Source organism: Neoarius graeffei, chromosome 24 (assembly GCF_027579695.1).
Source record: "Neoarius graeffei isolate fNeoGra1 chromosome 24, fNeoGra1.pri, whole genome shotgun sequence".
NCBI lineage: Eukaryota > Metazoa > Chordata > Actinopteri > Siluriformes > Ariidae > Neoarius > Neoarius graeffei.
This window is the reverse complement of record NC_083592.1, coordinates 33,299,462-33,319,713: the sequence shown is the minus strand read 5'-3', so window position 1 is coordinate 33,319,713 and position 20,252 is coordinate 33,299,462. Positions and strand designations below refer to the sequence as shown.

At 42.6% G+C, this 20,252-nt stretch overlaps 1 protein-coding gene across 1 annotated transcript in view; it reads left to right on the top strand.

Moving 5' to 3' along the window:
* Positions 1-20,252, top strand: part of adgrv1 (adhesion G protein-coupled receptor V1) — a 415,446-nt gene that overhangs the window by 212,313 nt on the left and 182,881 nt on the right. The window contains exons 79-83 of the mRNA XM_060907086.1: positions 3,093-3,277; positions 13,341-13,590; positions 17,556-17,695; positions 17,991-18,151; positions 18,240-18,340. Coding sequence (XP_060763069.1) covers positions 3,093-3,277; positions 13,341-13,590; positions 17,556-17,695; positions 17,991-18,151; positions 18,240-18,340 — 837 coding nt within the window. The remainder of the gene's footprint in view (positions 1-3,092; positions 3,278-13,340; positions 13,591-17,555; positions 17,696-17,990; positions 18,152-18,239; positions 18,341-20,252) is intronic.

Genomic DNA, 20,252 nt, shown 5'->3' with positions numbered 1-20,252 from the left:
TTGCAGAGTCAGGGTCCTTCCAGAACAGGTTGATTTTATACAGACATCATGTGACAGATCAGATCATGTGACACTTTGATTGCACACAGGTGGATCTTAATCAACTAATTATGTGACTTATGAAGTGAATTGGTTGGACCAGCTCTTATTTATGGGTTTCATATGAAAGGGGGTGAATACCTATGCACACTCCAGCTTTCTGTTTTTTCATCTTTAGTTATTGTTTGTATCCAGGGTGCGATTTGTCAAAAAACCAGAAGGGGGGATGTTTTTTTTTTTTTTTAATCATGAAACGTCACAAAATTAAGGTAACAATAGGCTAACAGCTCAATAACATCTGATGATATCAAATGAATATCACTAAATGAAAACGAACACTAAACCAGAGATAGTAAATTCATCTTCCTATCTCTCTGACTAAATACACGAACACTAACACACAACAAAGTTCGCATTGCTTGTCGCGTTGCTGTGATGTTTCTCTCCCTCCGGATTAAATGGACAGTGACTCGAAAATCACTAAAATACATGAATACTAAATGAACAGTTTGCTCTGATGGCGCAGTTCATGTGGCCTTTTCTGCTTTCCCGTCGGTGCGCTATCCGCCGCGTTTCGCCCTTCTTTAATCCACATTTCTGCGAATTTCTCAGCAGGGAAGGAACGCACGTCTGGCCCATTGACAGCGAGGAAAAGAAGGCTGTCAGTGTGGATACATTCATTCTGTTGCGCTCATCAGTAAGGATGTGATTCATGGCACTAAATCCACGTTCACACTCTGGATATTGTTATTATCTACAATGTATCTATTTGCTGGGGACGTTCGTGAACATCAAAGCTGCCACTTCGGGTCATTTTGAAAGTGAGTGCAATGTAGACCATAGAAAACTGTGTCACAACATGCCTGTCATGTCAACTTTTTTTTTTGGTTTGTTTGTTTTATTGACGGGGTTGTCCCCGAGGATTTTTTTTCAGCGGAGATAAAAACCAGAGGGGGGGATGATCCCCACCATCCCCCCCAGCAAATCGCACCCAGTTTGTATCACAATAAAACAACAATTTTCACCTTTAAAGTGGTAGGCATGTTGTGTAAATCAAATGGTGCTAACCCTCCAAAAATCCATTTTAATTCCAGCTTGTAATACAACAAAACGGCACAAACACCAAGGGGGATGAATACTTTTGCAAGACACTGTAGGTATTCATAGATCACATTCAACTTGCAAACATGAAACTTAAGTCCAAGTCCAGGATTTGGGTGCAACATCACTGAAGCATGTTCATCTTGTCTGGACTTCCTTATGTCAGTGATGAGCTCTTTGTCTTACTGGGGTTTGTAGGATTAGCTTGTTATTCCACAAGGTTTTGAATCACTTGATTCATCATCGTCTGACATCACCAGCATATCATCCAGTGCCAGGTGGAGGATAAACTCAGGCCTTGGCCATTAAATTTATCCAGTGGCATATTACATCAAATGGTGCTAAGCAGAGAATTAATGATTCAGTTATCAAGAGTTAAGTTCTTTGATATAGATGATGTCCTCAGTAGATGTGCTGATGCTGTGTGGCTGGGTTAATGATGTTGGTATTAGACAGCACTAGATATCGATGATAGACATCAACAGCAATTCGGACTTGTTTGACTTGGGAACTACATGTAAAGACAGACAGATGAAATACTGAATACGATACTGAATCAACTGGGCATGCTGGAGGAAATGATTTGCATAAAGATGATATTATTGGTGAGATTTTTGGATTAGAATGGATTGTATTTTGAAAATGTTCTCAGAATGGATGGTTTTCACTTGCGTCACGGAATTCTAGGAAAAGCTCAAGCGCCGCCATCTTTGTGGTCACACCAACAAGAGTATTTTTTATTATTGGTAGCTCCAATGCCAAATAAAATTAAGAATTTTTCATCGATACATAACAACGACCACAAAACCAGCTGAGGAAAAGTACATAGACACTTTGGATAACGTTTCTAGAGAACAATGTCAATCAAAACTTGCTCTAATTTGAGGACTCGACCCATACGAAGTGGATAAAGCTGCCTTCTCGAGTGATTACGCAAGCTTGCCATCCATTTCATATCCTGACATTGTTGACTATTTTGTAAATACTCAAAGTGCCTACACACTTGACGATCTCAAGGCTTACAAATCTCTTGAGTCCTGTAATTATTTTGAATGTGGTTGGGTACTGGATCTTCAGCATCTGGTAGTCAGTGGCAATTGCTTGCTGATTGCAGCCAAAGTATGTACAGTATAATGTAACGTTAACCATGCAGGCTTACAGTAAATGCTTGATCATGTACCGTACATGTGATTAATTGCATCTTATATATTTTATATGCCTGTAACCACATAAATACTCTATCTACAACTTATGCAATATAACATTTGTTTCATTTTTATTCCCACAGTCTAGTTAGTCTTTATACACAAATAAAAATGAACACAGTCTTTATGTGATTCTACGGGGATAATAAATTATTTGACATAAACAAGTCCTCCTGCATGAATAAACGATCAGCGTTCTGTTGCAACGTTAGTGAGCGATAATAGATCTAGATTACAATGAAAACATTGACCAGGCAGGCACTGCTTACACAATATTATAGGATAAGATTATGCATTTTACAGCTTAATTGTTTATGTAAAATACACACCACGAATGAAATGGTCTAAGCAGACTCTACTGTGTTGGAATGGCTGATCTTTTTTTTTTTCTATTAATCCTTGCAATCCAAAGATTCCTCCTTTGCATGCTCAGCTGGTTTGTTTGGTCGCCTTCCTGCTCTCTAATTGCGGGAATGCTGCGAAAGCTACGACTAACTGCGTCATTTGACCTATTACGGCAGCCATGAGTGCAGCAGGTGTGTACCATTGTTTGCTTTAAAGCATTAACTTGAGTTTAGTTTAACTTTAAGGCCTTATAAAAGTTCTACACGTTAACCAAGCTTGCTCAGTGAACCGAACTACTTGATCCCAGTAATGGCGGACCTTGAGGAATCCCTAGCTTTGTGACGTCATGTGAAAACCATCCATACGACTCTGAATGATCATGATGTCTCATGCTATATCTAGATTTTGAGCGAGGCTGAGCAGACTCCTCTGAAAGACAGCAGCCGTGCTTTGACCTATGACCTCCTCTGCGCCCTTGCCAAACCAAGCCGTGCGGACACTCGAGGTCTGAGCTATTTGGCCGCAGTAGCCGAGCGTTTTGCCTTCACGCTGGTTATTGACACCCCATGCAGCACCGATGGCCAGAGGTAAGAGTTTCAAATCTACTGGTGCATGATTTTCTGGAACCAGTAAACCTCTCTGCTGGAACAAATGGGAAATTTTGCATACAAGTGCTTTATAATCCTGGCTCCCAGATTAATCCTAAAATGGCTGTTAGGGTGAAGTTAATGTGATCACATTTAATGCTAACTGACCATGACTAGCTTGAGGCCTGAGTTAGCACTGGAGGTAATGTACTGTGCAGTTAAGATGTTGAAATATGTTTAACCCTCATGTTCTGCTTATAAATTAGCTGTAGATCCAACTGTATTGTTTGTACGGGTAGGTCCTGGTCTTCTTTTTCGAGTATTGTACATTGACTTCAGTTATTAGCAATATAAATACAATTCATGGAAATTAGGTTAAACCACCCACATGTTGATAATCCTCCTGATGGCTGCTGATTCATGTTTATGATTTTAAAATGATGTTTTATGGTCATTGAGCCAAGCACCTGCAGGGCAAAAAGCTCTGCTGTGTTATTCAAATTAGCTGTTCCCCTATCAATCGGAAAACCATTGAGAGGATGGGTTCGGGTGAAGGTTAAATGCATGTGTTCATTTTATTAAGCAAATATTCAATTTTGTAACTGAATTATCTGACTCCGGTTTATAAGGTTAATGTAAGTGATTCCAAACAATTATCTCGTATAAACCTCTCAGTCTGTAATACTGAGCTTTTCACTGTTTGAGTCACTGGTCTCAGATTACCGGACTTTCTTTAAGTCATGTACTGTTTGAAAAAAGCCCTGCGCTAGCTAGGAGTGTCGTATTAAACATGCGAGCAGTAACCTGTATTGTTGCTTGATAAAGGTGTAAACATCCATTTGGCCTAAAAAGAATAAGTGCGTAGAGAAATACAGTGGTGCTTGAAAGTTTGTGAACCCTTTAGAATGTTCTATATTTCTGCATAAATATGACCTAAAACATCATCAGATTTTCACACAAGTCCTAAAAGTAGATAAAGAGAACCCAGTTAAACAAACGAGACAAAAATATTATACTTGGTCATTTATTTATTGAGGAAAATGATCCAATATTACATATCTGTGAGTGGCAAAAGTATGTGAACCTTTGCTTTCAGTATCTGGTGTGACCTCCTTGTGCAGCAATAACTGCAACTAAATGTTTCCGGTAACTGTTGATCAGTCCTGCACACCGGCTTGGAGGAATTTTAGCCCATTCCTCCGTACAGAACAGCTTCAACTCTGGGATGTTGGTAGGTTTCTTCACATGAACTGCTCGCTTCAGGTCCTTCCACAACATTTTGATTGGATTAAGGTCAGGACTTTGACTTGGCCATTCCAAAACATTAACTTTATTCTTCTTTAACCATTCCTTGGTAGAATGATTTGTGTGCTTAGAGTCGTTGTCTTGCTGCATGACCCACCTTCTCTTGAGATTCACTTCATGGACAGATGTCCTGACATTTTCCTTTAGAATTCGCTGGTATAATTCAGAATTCATTGTTCCATCAATGATGGCAAACCATCCTGGCCCAGATGCAGCAAAACAGGCCCAAACCATGATACTACCACCACCATGTTTCACAGATGGGATAAGGTTCTTGTGCTGGAATGCAGTGTTTTCTTTTCTCCAAACATAGCGCTTCTCATTTAAACCAAAAAAGTTCTATTTTGGTCTCATCTGTCCACAAAACATTTTTCCACTAGCCTTCTGGCTTGTCCATGTGATCTTTAGCAAACTGCAGACGAGTAGCAATGTTCTTTTTGGAGAGCAGTGGCTTTCTCCTTGCAACCCTGCCATGCACACCATTGTTGTTCAGTGTTCTCCTGATGGTGGACTCATGAACATTAATATTAGCCAATGTGAGAAAGGCCTTCAGTTTCTTAGAAGTTACCCTGGTGTCCTTTGTGACCTCGCCGACTATTACACACCTTGCTCTTGAAGTGATCTTTGTTGGTCGGCCACTCCTGGGGAAGATAACAATGGTCTTGAATTTCCTCCATTTGTACACAATCTGTCTGATACCCCTTTTCCACCAAATCAGTTCCAGGGTTGGTTCGGGGCCAGTGCTGGTGCTGGTTCACAACTCGTTCAACTTGCAAGCCAGCTGAGAACCAGTTTGCTTTTCCATAGCTTGCGGTGCTAAGGGAAGCCACGTCATTATGTCGCTGTATACGTCAGTTACGTCGCTGTATACCTCATTACGTCGCTGTATACGTCAGTTACGTCGCTACGTTTGCATAAACCTTGGCGCGAATATTGAAGCAAAAACAATGCGGAAGAAGCAGTAGCAGCAGCAACAACAACAACAACAACAATAATAATAATAATGGATGACTTCGCGTTTGTACAGCTGCTGTTTCTCGTCGCTTAAAAATGGCGACCTTTCGCGGTCTTGTTATTGTTGTTGGTCTTAACAACTCCTCCCCCCCACTGATGGAAGCGGTTCTTTCCTCTGGCCCAGCAGAGAGTTGGTGCTAGCCTGGAACCGGTTTTTCTGGCCCCAGAGCCAGTTCTTTGTCAGTGGAAACAGAAAACCCGGTTCCAAACTAAGCACTGGCCCCGAACCAGCCCTGGAACTGCTTTGGTGGAAAAGGGGCATGACTGTGGATTGGTGGAGTTCAAACTCCCCTGTGGCTGATTCGGCCCTTTAAATAATCTTCAGTGTTTGAAGAAGCCCGCCCAAAAAACTTCCTCAGTTTAGACTGTGCCATTGTTCAGTTCACGCGGAGATAATTACACCACCACACCAGGCCGATTAAGACTCACTGGGATTGGTCAAAAGCTTGGTGCTTGTTTGGTCATTAGTCGATTTATACTGGTCATAAGCACATGCTCATTGTTTACACTCTGGCTTCCCGCCATCTCTTCGCTGGATTTCGGCAAACGGAGGCATTTCTAGAAAAGATGACTTATGATAATGATGAGAAATACATTCATCACTATGACGACTGCTAGTAATTTTCTCTTCGTCACTGATGGATTATGTTTGTCAATGACGAGTGTGGCGAGTGCCAGCGGGAACCCTGAGTGGATGAACAGAGTTGAACCAAGAATTGGATGAAGTTAGACTAGCATGAGCAAAAGATCTAAGGTGCAATCAAAATATTCCTGGACTGTTCCTCTTGCGAACAAACAGAGAGCGGCAAGGTCATGCGCGTGCACTAGGACCGAGCACTAACTCCTCAGGACATGTGTTACACGCATTTTTGTGACAAGGTGCACATTTGTGATTTGTGCAATCTGTAGGAATTTGTCATCGGCCACAGAGACCCTTGACGTGCTTCGACAAGTTTACAGCACTGAAGCACTGAAGCAATGAGCCAGATGCGGTGTTTTGAGTGGCATTCCTGCTTCAAGAGGGGTAGGAGGACATCGTTCTTCTACTCTTGACGCACAAGTGCCTCTCAAAACATCTCGTCTGACTCATTGCTTCATTACCGTAGACTTGCTGCACTATTTCAAGGGTCTTCTTTGCTGATTTGATACAGAATTTGATATTTGTTCTTTGGTCCATGTGACAGATGTGCATGCTGTCACAAAAATGTGTGTAACACAGGTCCTAGTGTTGACAGTGCAATGTCACGCAGCATACAAACTCGTGAGAGTTCCTGCTCACTCCTGCTGCACACACATGACCCAGAGTTCTAACGAGACAAAAATTTCAGCGTAGTAGTACCAGTCATAATGGTTGGGGATTCGGGGTCCGCTTTAGACCCCCAAAAACTCACAGGTTCTACATGCTCGGAGATGAATTCTAGTGCATTTCCTGGCACTTGCAGGCCTCCCTGAAAATCTTCTTTTTTTTTTTTTTGTAATATTAATGAGATTTTTTTTTTTTTGCCAAAAGTTGCTGTGATTTTTGTTTTTGATTGAAGACTTCTCATCTCGGGCGGCACGGTGGTGTAGTGGTTAGCGCTGTTGCCTCACAGCAAGAAGGTCCTGGGTTCGAGCCCCGGGGCCGGCGAGGGCCTTTCTGTGTGGAGTTTGCATGTTCTCCCCGTGTCCGCGTGGGTTTCCTCCGGGTGCTCCGGTTTCCCCCACAGTCCAAAGACATGCAGGTTAGGTTAACTGGTGACTCTAAATTGAGCGTAGGTGTGAATGTGAGTGTGAATGGTTGTCTGTGTCTATGTGTCAGCCCTGTGATGACCTGGCGACTTGTCCAGGGTGTACCCCGCCTTTCGCCCGTAGTCAGCTGGGATAGGCTCCAGCTTGCCTGCAGCCCTGTAGAAGGATAAAGCAGCTAGAGATAATGAGATGAGATGAGATGAGACTTCTCATCTCATTATCTCTAGCCCAGAGGTGGGCAATTATTTTTTCCATGGGGCCACATGAGAAACAGAAAATTTTGTGGAGGGCCGGACCAAAAGGCTGAACTAAATTCTGCATAATATTAATTGTATTTCTTTATATAAAGCAATAAATAACATTATTTTTACAAGCTGCTAAGACTGGTAAGAGTATGGAAAAAACGAGGTTGCCTTACAAAAAAAGTCATTTATTCAATCAAATTTCCCAAAACGATGGTTAACAAAATGTGAACGTTTGTACCATTTTTTTTTCAATCACATTCACCCCAAAACACAATAAAGACATCACAATATTGTCTTTCTACTCCAAATGTCAAGCAAGATACATCATTATAATAATGATGCCCACATTTGTAGTTTAATCACCTCATTTGGTGCTTTTCGCCGGAGATCGGCTCCGGCGCCTGCTGGTGACGTCACACGATGTGATTGGCTGGACCGTTTGAAGGATGACGTACAAGTTTGTGGTTGGTCTGGACAAATTACGGAAGTAGTTATCGCGGGATTAGGTTTCGTGGGATTTCATGTCATGTTCATGTCGCGCGCATTGCATTTTTGTTGAACACAACTTCAAAATAAAAGCAATGCACATTCAGTCCATGCATGAGGTAAAATTAGAAAATACGTTTATTTTGTAATTTCTCATTAACCTTACGCGGGCCGGTCAGAATGAACCAAAGGGCCGGATGCGGCCCGCAGGCCGTAAAATGCCCAGGTCTGCTCTAGCCGCTTTATCCTGTTCTACAGGGTCGCAGGCAAGCTGGAGCCTATCCCAGCTGACTACGGGTGAAAGGCGGGGTACACCCTGAACAAGTCGCCAGGTCATCACAGGGCTGACACATAGACACAGACAACCATTCACACTCACATTCACACCTACGGTCAATTTAGAGTCACCAGTTAACCTAACCTGCATGTCTTTGGACTGTGGGGGAAACCGGAGTACCCGGAGGAAACCCACACGGACACGGGGAGAACATGCAAACTCCACACAGAAAGGCCCTCACCGGCCACGGGGCTCGAACCCAGGACCTTCTTGCTGTGAGGCGACAGCGCTAACCACTACACCACCGTGCCGCCCTGATTGAAGACTTATTATAATTAATATTCAACTATATTAATGACACATTTATGGAATAAGAATAAAACAACCAGTTGATGTTCACCAAGTGTCAGCTTTATTTTCAGCTTCAGCCATTCAATTACAATACATGACTATCCAGATCTAACCCGGGGACCGGCACGTATTACGTGCATGGTGTGTAAGCGCCTCTTAACAGGGATGCCACTTTACCGCGAACACAGCATAATGAAGGCGGTAAACTGGACTAACATGATCAGTGACAATCTCCACGCCGAACTACTCGGGCAGCCCTGCACTGGGCGCTTACGTGGATGGGGAGTGGAGTAGGTCCCAATGTAGAACATTCGCATGGCGGAGCGCTGTCACCGCCACATCGGGATAACAAGAGAAAATTAAACAAAATACCACCTTTTCAAGATTGACAAGTCTTTTTATTAGTGTAGTGGCAATTTTTACAGGCATGTCGGCGATATTGTGGGCGTCAAAGACAAAGTCCCTTCCCACACCATGTGGCGCATTGGGCGGCGCCGATCTCCATTTCCGTAGCCCTCGGCCTCTCGCCTATTACATAGCTAGGGTTACAGTGGAGGGCTAGTCCTCTGGTAACCATGAGAGTTTGACTCCCCACTCGCATCTGTATTGCAGCGTGCCTTGCCAGGCGGCAGTAGGCACCATTTTTATGATGGTCTTTGGTATGACCTGACCGCGAGTAGAACTCGTGATCTCCCGATCGAGAGGTGGACACGCTCACCACTAGGCCAACTCGTGGTCTATTGTGGGCATTGCGGTAAGGAAACATTGCATGTCAGCTTGATATGCTGAAAAGGCAGAGTTCGAACCCTGATGACCTTCCTGCACTCTGTTCATTCGAAAGAGGAACAGTCACGAAGCTTTTTAATCACACATAGAAATGATATCTCCACTGAGATGGGATGATAGTTTTTCTAACACACTGTGTAGAAGATGGAAGTTTTATTAAAGCCCTGCGCTAGCTAGGAGTGTCGTATTAAACATGCAAGCAGTAACCTGTATTGTTGCTTGTCAAAGGTATAAACATCCATTTAGCCTAAAAAGAATGAGTGCGTAGAGAAATACAGTGGTGCTTGAAAGTTTGTGAACCCTTTAGAATTTTCTATATTTCTGCATAAGTATGACCTAAAACATCATCAGATTTTCACACAAGTCCTAAAAGTAGATAAAGAGAACCCAGTTAAACAAATGAGACAAAAAATATTATACTTGGTCATTTATTTATTGAGGAAAACGATCCAGTATTACATATCTGTGAGTGGCAAAAGTATGTGAACCTTTGCTTTCAGTATCTGGTGTGACCCCCTTGTGCAGCAATAACTGCAACTAAACGTTTCCTGTCTGTGTGTGTGTGTGTGTGTGTGTAGCGTTCTCTTGGAATAAAACATTTACATACCTCAATATGCTTCCACAGGTTGGATGGCAAGTTTTTGTAGGCTGCTCCATTTTAGGCAAACAAAGCAAACATTTAAAACGAAACAATTCTTTATTCCTTTCAGAAAACTGAAACATGGGTTCTAGCTATAGCCATGGGTGCGTGCATTCCCCAGAAGAATCTCCTCCTTCCATTCTGCCATCAACTGATCGCGTTAAATAATGCTGCAGAGAAATCATTGATCTTTATTTTATAGTCTATGAACGTAACGTACAATACAATACAATAAACTTTATTTAAATTCGAATTTAAAATAGCAAATACATGCTAATATCTCCGAATATAATAAAAATATACACATAAATGTAATAAATAAAAAAACCCATAATACAATTATTAATAAAATTAAATAAATAAAATATTCATCTATTTAAAAATTTCAGAATAAGCAACACTATGCTATAAAATTGAATTCCTTAATGGCAGATCTAAAATCATTAAAAGATAATTTGTGACAAGAATCAGATAGAGAATTCCAAAGCTTAGGTCCGAAATACCTTAAGGAATGTAAACCATATTTGGTGGTACAAACAAAAGGTATTTTTAGAGCTCGCTCCCCACGTAAATTATATGATGTCTGTCTATTATTAAAAAAAATAATGACCCTAAAAAAATGACGTGACCCTAGTGATTACTGACAGGCTGTCTCAGTGTCACCTGCGGAAAAACTAATCACGTTTTAGAAAAGAAAAGAGAAGAAAAAAAATCCACTTTCAAAGCTGCTTCATAGTAATGAGTAACGAGGACCTTGATAGAAATGTAGTGGATTAAAAAGTACAATATTTGCCTTTCAAATGTATTGAACTTAGTCATTAGTTGCCAAAAAATTAATACTCGAGTAAAGTACGGATACTAAAAAGTGTACTTGAGTACAGTACTCAAGTGAATGTACTTCGTTACTGTCTACCTCTGGAAGCCAGACACTCCAAGATAGACGGTGGTAGATGGCTCTAAGTGCAGGAAGGGTGTTTATTAGCAGGCGTGATATTTATAAAAATGCAAGCAAAGCAGAATCATAAAGCAGAGTATTTAAACAGTGTTATAAACGTGGCTAGAAACAAATATAATAATGATGATACTTTGCAAAGTCTCTGTGAAAACAGCTTCCGTATCCGCATGTGCTGGTTGCACTCAAATCGGTATCAGGTGTTTCCCATAACGACTGGGTCCCAAGAGTGCACACAATGAGTTCTGTGAGTGCACACAGCTGCTTGAGCTGCGCCAGACTCAAGCGCACAAAGGCATGACAGTCAAATGTTCACCTGTTGTGTGACCCTAACTTTTAGCTCACATGTATATCGCCATTCATCACCGCCAAAATGCCTCATTTTCATCGATAACCCATCGCAAAGCATCGCAAGCTGGAGTGTGACTGTACCTTAATGAGGCGGATGTGATGTCTGATGCAACCGAGCAATTGTACCCTACAACGAGTAAAAATTAGCTTCAACTTGAAAGGAAAACCGAGGCCCACTAGATGGTTGAGAAACACTGTTCTGTGCAATTGGTTTTATAACAGTTAATAGAATAAGCCAGCAAAAAAAAAAACAGATTGTTCGACTGAATCACTTCATGTTTATTTGAGTTGAGTGTATGAATCAGGAGTCGAAGACGGCCAATTATGTGGGGGGAGGGGTGGGAGTCATTTAGTTCATGTTTTATGGATAAATTGGGTCTACAAGCATTGCTATTGAGGTATTTCACCTGACATCACAGGGTCACGTGACGCCCCGGTGTCCGCCATTTTGGACGGCAAGCTAGCTAATGTCACCATCATAGTACCTAGTATGTTGCTGTAGCAACGTTTACGTTCAGTCATTTGGATGACTGTTAAAACCTTTCAGTCTCAAGTTTTTCCTTTACTGTATTTACTAGTTTACTGAGCCGGCCAGCCCCGGAGCACTAGCTAGCGCCGGCCAGCCCCGAAGCGCTAGCTAGCCCCGGCCAGCCCCGGAGCGCTAGCTAGCGCCGGCCAGCCCCGGAGCGCTAGCTAGCGTCGGCCAGCCCCGGAGCGCTAGCTAGCGCCGGCCAGCCCCGGAGCGCTAGCTAGCCCCGGCCCGCCCCGGAGCGCTAGCTAGCCCCGGCCAGCCCCGGAGCGCTAGCTAGCCCCGGCCAGCCCCGGAGCGCTAGCTAGCTAGCCCGCCCCGGCCAGCCCCGGAGCGGGCTAGCTAGCTAGCCCGCCCCGGCCAGCCCCGGAGCGCGCTCAGTAAACTAGTAAATACAGTAAAGGAAAAACTTATAACGGGCCATGTCTCAACAGACTAAGAAGTTATTTCAATGACATTTAATAACATTTTATCCTGAGGACCGAAAGTAAATGAAAATGTGAACAAATCTTAGCTGTCAGTGAACAATCCTGGTGGAAGCAGGTAAACGTCGTTCTCTAAGCCTGCTAACCTCAATTTTTGCAAATACCTCTCCCTCTGCTCGCCCTGTAAATGCCCTACGTCGCTGGATAGTGAAGGTGTTTTCTGCATCTCGCTCCTTTTTCTTTTATGTTTTTCGTTTGTCACCTTCCTCGCATTCAAACTGATTCGAGCCGTGACGTCCAAAATGGCAGCATCACATGACTTGGTCACGTGAGTGAAATACCTCAATTGGGGCAAGTTTGTCATAATTTGCATTATTGTTCAAAACTGATTCAATAAAGATTTCTTTTGTGGAAAATAACAAAAAAGGTTTATCTTGGAGACGTGAAATATACCCCGAATTCTAGAATGACCCATGTGTTTATATTCTTGGTATATTTTCCTTTCATATATATATAACACAGACCTTGACAACATCTTCCATGCGTTTGACGTTTGATTATCTGCCCAGTGTTACTATGTTTCTAAATAAAAGGTTGTTCACTAAAAAAAAAAAAAAAAAAGAGTTGCAACCTTTCATTCCCATGAGCAGAACACAAGGCCATACTGTGTAAATGCTGTTTCATGAATTCTTTAGTTATTTCCTGAATTGTTCACCATGAAATATTTGTTTAAACGACACCAAAAAGGACAGAAATCTCAGTCTGGTATGATGTAAATACAACTAATTAGCCAATATCCTTTTATACTGGAACATGCCTTGGGATGTGAGCTGACACAGGTCAGCACATCAGACCTGCCCACCTACCCACACACCACCCCATGCACAGTTGTATTTTTCCACTGTTAAAATCAGCACTTTTGACCCACACAGAATTTAACGGTTAACTTTGATTCCTCTCTGCCCTTCCTACAGAGGAAAGACCCTGGACACATGTCCTTACTTCACTATCACAGCACACCACTGGTATCCCACAGACATCAACGCACACACCTTTACCGGCACGAACGGCGATACCTTCACCCTACCCGATGCCCTGCTGGAGGTGCCAGTACTGCCTGGGGGTGGCATGTCTCCCTTTGCCTGCCAGAAAATACACTTCATTGAGTACCACACTGAGCACTGGTTCCTCACTAATACAAAAGCCAGCGCTCTCAACAATAAGGTGAGCAAAGACAAATGTGTTTCTTTTTCAACTCAGCAGGCAAATTGTGTGAATTCAGTTCCAGAGATTACATTTTCAGTATAGGGCGGCACGGTGGTGTAGTGGTTAGCGCTGTCGCCTCACAGCAAGAAGGTCCGGGTTCGAGCCCCGTGGCCGACGAGGGCCTTTCTGTGCGCAGTTTGCATGTTGTCCGCATGGGTTTCCTCCGGGTGCTCCGGTTTCCCCCACAGTCCAAAGACATGCAGGTTAGGTTAACTGGTGGCTCTAAATTGAGCGTAGGTGTGAATGTGAGTGTGAATGGTTGTCTGTGTCTGTGTGTCATCCCTGTGATGACCTGGCGACTTGTCCAGGGTGTACTCCGCCTTTCGCCCGTAGTCAGCTGGGATAGGCTCCAGCTTGCCTGCGACCCTGTAGGACAGGATAAAGCGGCTAGAGATAATGAGATGAGATGAGATCTTCAGTACACAATGAATTCTACTGAGAGATGGGTTTGAGTTTACATTTCCAAATGTTTGCTCTGAACAACAGATTCTTGAGTTTTGAGATAGATGTATATTAGTAATTCAGTGATTCATGACCTGTGATTTCTATAACCCCGATTGAGAAGTTCGGATGGTATGTTGAAATTGAAATTAAAACCGAAAACAATGATTTGTAAATAATTTTTGACCTGTATTTCACTCAAAACAATACAACAGCACATTATTTGATGTTTTACCTCATGAATATTGTTTTTTCAGAATATACACATTTCAATTTTTTTATTCTTGCAACACATTTTAAAAAAAGTTGGGATGTTAAAGCATTTACAACTTTGTAATGTTTCCATTCCTTCTCACAACACTTAAAAGATGTTTAGGGACTGAAGACACCAAGTGATGAAGTGTTTCAGGTGTTATTTTTGTCCCATTCTTCCTGCAAACAGGTCTAAAGGTGTGCAACAGTACAGGGTCGTCAGTGTCATATTTTTCATTTCAAAATTCTCCACACATTCTCTGTTGGGGTCAGAGGGGACAGGAACCCTCTTTTTCCACAGCCCTGCCTTTGTAATGTGTGCAGAATGTGGTTTTGCATTGCCTTGTTGAAATCTCCCTGGAAAAGATGTCGTCTTGAAGGCAGAATATGTTGCTCCAAAACCTCAATGTACTTTTCTGCATTAACGCTGCCATCACAGAAGTGTAAGTTACCTTTCCCAAGGGCACTGATACAACCCCACAACCCCTTTTCATCTTTGGTCCGGAGCACACGGTGTCCAGTTCCTCCAAAAAAGACTTGGAATACTGATTGGTCTGACCACAATACACATTTTCACTGTGTGATGATCCATCCCAGATGCCTCTGAGCCCAGAGAAGTCAATGGCGCTTCTGGACACAGTTCAGATAAGACTTCCTTTTTGCACAGGAAAGTTTTAACTGGGATTTGTGGCTGTAACTCCATATTGTAGAGCTTGACAAAGGTTTGCCAAAGTAATCCTGAGCCCATGTGGTTATATCAGCTATAGATGAATGATGGTTCTTGATGCAGTGCCGTCTGATGGATTGGCGATCGCAGGTGTTCAGCTTAGGCTTGTACCCTTGCCCTTTACGCACTGATTCCTACAGATTCCTTGAATCTTTTCATGATAATATACACTGTAGAGGGTGAAATTTTCAAATCCCTTCATTTCTTTCTTTGAGAAACGTTGTTTTTAAACATTTCAATCATTTTCTCATGCATTTGTTGACAAACTGGAGATCCTCGGCCCATCTTTGCTCCTCAAAGACTCGGATACTGGATGCTGATGATGATGATTTTGTACCAAATCATGATTACAATCACTTGTTGACATCATTTGTTTCAAATCACATCATTATTTAATTGCTTTACCTTATTACTAGCCCTAAATTGCCCCCGTCCCAACTTTTTTTGGAATGTGTTGCAGGCCTGAAATGCAGGAATGGATGAACATTAACAAATTAAATTAAATTGACCAGATAAATGTGTGTATTATGTATTTTCTCCAGTGTGTTTAAGTAAAGAGTTTACAGATTTCAGTCATTAGTTTACTATAGCAGACACACTCGGTATACTCAGTAAAATAATGATTTGATTCTGTGATGATGATCTCATCTCATCTCATTATCTCTAGTTGCGTTATCCTGTTCTACAGGGTCGCAGGCAAGCTGGAGCCTATCCCAGCTGACTACGGGCGAAAGGCGGGGTACACCCTGGACAAGTCGCCAGGTCATCACAGGGCTGAACACATAGACACAGACAACCATTCACACTCACATTCACACCTACGGTCAATTTAGAGTCACCAGTTAACCTAACCTGCATGTCTTTGGACTGTGGGGGAAACCGGAGCACCCGGAGGAAACCCATGCGGACACGGGGAGAACATGCAAACTGTGCACAGAAAGGCTCTTGCTGGCCACGGGGCTTGAACCCGGACCTTCTTGCTGTGAGGCGACAGCGCTAACCACTACACCACCGTGCCAACCCGTGATGATGATGATGATGATGATGATAATAATAATTAACGGCACGGTGGTGTAGGGGTGAGCACTGTCGCCTCACAGCAAGAAGGTCCTGGGTTCGAGCCCAGCGGCCAGCGAGGGCCTTTCTGTGTGGAGTTTGCATGTTCTCCCCGTGTCCGCGTGGGTTTCCTCCGGGTGCTCCGGTTTCCCCCACAGTCCAAAGACATGCAGGTTAGGTTAACTGGTGACTCTAAATTGACCGTAGGTGTGAATGTGAGTGTGAATGGTTGTCTGTGTCTATGTGTCAGCCCTGCGATGACCTGGCAATTTGTCCAGGGTGTACCCCGCCTTTTGCCCGTAGTCAGCTGGTATAGGCTCCAGCTTGCCTGCGACCCTGTAGGACAGGATAAGCGACTACAGATGATGGATGGATAATAATAATAATAATGCATGAAATATAACATCCCGGTAGCAGAGAAATGGTGGGAGCACAAAGTCGAAAAGGTCCTTCAAACAGTTGACGTCAAAATTCTATGGGACTTCAAGATCCAAACTGACAAGCACTTGACATCCAACATGCCTGACATCACTGTTATTGAAAAAAAGTAGGTGTGGTTTGTGGGCGTGGCAATACCAGGAGATGGTAGAATTGAACTGAAGAAATCGAGAAAATCACTAAATACCAAGATCTGAGAATGGAGATTGAGAGACTATGGGAAAAGAAAGCCACGGTAGGGCCAGTTGTGGTCAGAGTGTTGGGAGCAATACCCAAAGACCTTGAAAAACATCTGAGGGCATTGGAGCTCAACAAGATCACACCACGACAACTTCAGAACGCAGCATTACTAGGAACTGCATACATCTTGCGCAAGTATCTCCAAAATTCATAGGTCCTTGGATAGGACTCGACCTTGGGGGTCCAGAACTGCCAGTCCAAGACAGCCGGTGGACTTAGTTTAGCGGACAATTATAATAATAGAAGAAGAAGAAGAAGAAGACTATCATTACCATAATAAAAATAAAAGGGAAATGGTGAAAAAATACAGTTCAGGTTTATGAGGCACTAAACGCAGTGTTTAAACTCGCATCTTTGTTTCAGGCTCTTTATTACAAAGTCATGCACATGCGTTTTACCATAAATGGCAGTTACTCTTGATTCTTAAACATGCCTTTTTAATGGGGAAATAACAACTGGAATTAAGAGTACTGTATATCATTCATGTAAGAAACTCCTCACTGTCATGACGAGGCTTCAGTAACTGTCCATGCGGTGGCAGTATTGTTCAGTCAGTCTGTTAGCGGTCAGTTGTTCGTGCCATGGCTCTTCTTTCTCTCAGCATGCTGTAATTGTCACTTACACGTGTTATATATTAAAGGATAATTCCAGTTTGTCAACACTGCAGTTTCCCAGAAGATGATGCTTTTTCCTGGTATTCTGTCATAGATATAAACTTGGCCAGTTTTTTATTTATGAAAGTTTTTCTTTCGTGTGTGTGTACGTGCAGGTATTCTCTGTTAGTCTACAGGGCCGAGGGTCCAGACCTTTAGCAGATGGCAAGGAAGTGGTGTATCGTATACACACACCAAACCACCGGGTGAAACCCCGCCAATCTCTGTGCCTTCTGTGGAACCAAGCAGCTGAGAGGTGCTTTACCTAATGCTACACTTACACACACACACATGCACACGCGTTAGTCTTACCATCATTGTGAGGACCTTCAAAACCGATTGATTGTTTGTTTATGTTTAAAAGCTACAGTTTTTTGTCAAAATGCAGTTTTCCTTGTGGGTAGCATCCAAATTTCCCCACCAGGCCAGATCTCGGAGGTGTTCCTATCCTTGTGGAGACATTTGCTCCCCATAAAATCATTTAATCATAAAAGTGTGCATGTTCAGTTTAAATTTGCGGGACTTTTATTTTCTTGGTTTCTTTCCTTCAGCTGGCTGTCTGATGGTCAGTTCTGTCGAGTGCTAGACGACAGCGAAAACTTCGTGGAGTGTGCCTGTTCACACCTCTCCATCTACACAGCGTCCGCTGAGATCGACAGTCTGTCTTCATACAACGAGGCTTTCTACGCTGCAGGCTTCATCTGCATCTCAGGTTCAAGCCTCGTTTCATTCACCTCTGTCTTTAGTGACAAAGATTGCAAGTCTGCTTTGTTACAAATGTGTTGTGTCTCCTTTCGCAGGCTTTGCCTTGGCCATCATATCTCATGTGCTCTGCTCCAGATTCCCCATGTTTGCTGCCAAACTGCTCACACACATGATGGTGGCCTGCTTAGGGACACAGGTAGGACAAGTTCGAAATGAACAAACTCTTTAAAAAAAAAAAAAGTGACTTAAAAAAAATCTGTTGTTTTGTTAGAGGGTTTTTCCTTTTTTCCTTTTCCATCTGTAATAGGGTCTATTTTTGCATGCGAAAACACAACATAGACTGTTTTTTCCTGTTTTTGCTCAGTTGCTATTCTCATGGTCAGAAATGAACCCACCTACACTGACGTGGGTGGTGCTTCAGAGGGAGTGACATTTGAAATTTGCTGACGCAAAGATATTTTTAACCCACTTTGGCACAAAATTGTGCAAACTTTACCAGTTTTCAGGACCTTCTTTTAACTCGAGCACAACAAAATGACCTTAAAAAGAAGGCTTAACCACTTAGAGGTTAAGTCCACTCCCATTTCTTAGTGCACAGTTTTGTAACACTTTCACCAAGTATTACACACGTGACATCAGGAAATGTCTGACTAAACAAATTAAACAAACAGGGCCGAAATAAACAATGTCCCGGACGCTCACACAAGTAAGTTAAACACCCACATCAGCACATCACATGGCAAGAAATGAACGCATTTGTAGTGAAATCTACATCCAAGTGAAATACACTCATTATCCACTTTATTAAGACCACCTGCACCAGTCCTGTACAGGTCAGTTAATGTTCATATCGCACATCAAGATGTGACGTCATGATCGTGGCTTGCTTGTTGTTCCCAAAGGACTGGGTTGAGTATTTCAGAAACTGCTGATCTCCTGCTACTTTTACTTTAACGGTCTTGAATGTTTACACAGAATGGTGCAAAATAAACAACAAATGTTCCATGAGCCGCAGTTCTGTGGGTGGTTCGAGCTGACAGGAAGGCTTTAGTAACTTAAATAAATGAGACCGGCAATGACGGTGTAGCGCACTCCGGCTCCATCTAATCCAGAAGGAACGATCTAAAGTGGGCCACCTTGCGCAATAAATGTTGCAAGCTATATACAAGTTATATATAGAAGCTATATACACCCCAGGAATACCGACCTATTTGCCAGAAAGAATCCAAAACGGCGAGGAATTGACCGAGAAGAAGCAATTTTTGTTGAACTGCTCATTAAGGCTTAATTAGTCCATAACTTCATTAATAATTGTAATTAAGCAAATCTGGGTAGAAACTATATGCACCCTTGGTCCCCCTACCGTCATGCCAGAAAGAATAAAAATCAGTGAAGAATTCAGGGAGAAGAAGCAGTTTGTGTGGAAACTGCTTGTTAGGGCTTAATTAGTCCATATCTTCATTATTAATTGCAATTTTGCAAATTTGGATAGAAGCCATATGCACCCCAGGTAGACCTACCTTCCTGCCAAAAAGAATAAAAATCGGTGAAGAATTGAGGGAAAAGAAGCGATTTGTGTGGAAGCTGCTCGTTAGGGCTTAATTAGTCCATATCTTCATTATTAATTGCAATTATGCAAATTTGGGTAGAAGCTATATACACCCCAGGGAGACCTACCTTCCTGCCAAAAAGAGTAAAAATTGGTGAAGAATTGAGAGAGAAGAAGTGATTTTTGTGAAATGTGGACGACAACGGATGGACGACGGACGACATACAACGCATGATGGCATAAACTCATCACCTGTCGGCCTGATGAGCTAATAATCACTCTTTACAACTGTGGTGAGCAGAAAAGCATCTCAAAATGCACAACACACTGAAGCTTTAAGGTGGATGGGCCACAACAGCAAAACACCACATCAGGTTCAACTCCTGTTAGCCAGTGGGAAACTTGACAGCAGAATTTGGAACAAACAAACAAAAACAGGTGATATGTTTCCGATCTGTGGATATCCAGTTTTGATGAGTTACCTTATTTGTGCATTTGCATGATGACAATGAAAAGCCAAGCTTCATGCAAAAGAGTTTAAAAAGAACAGATTTAAAGA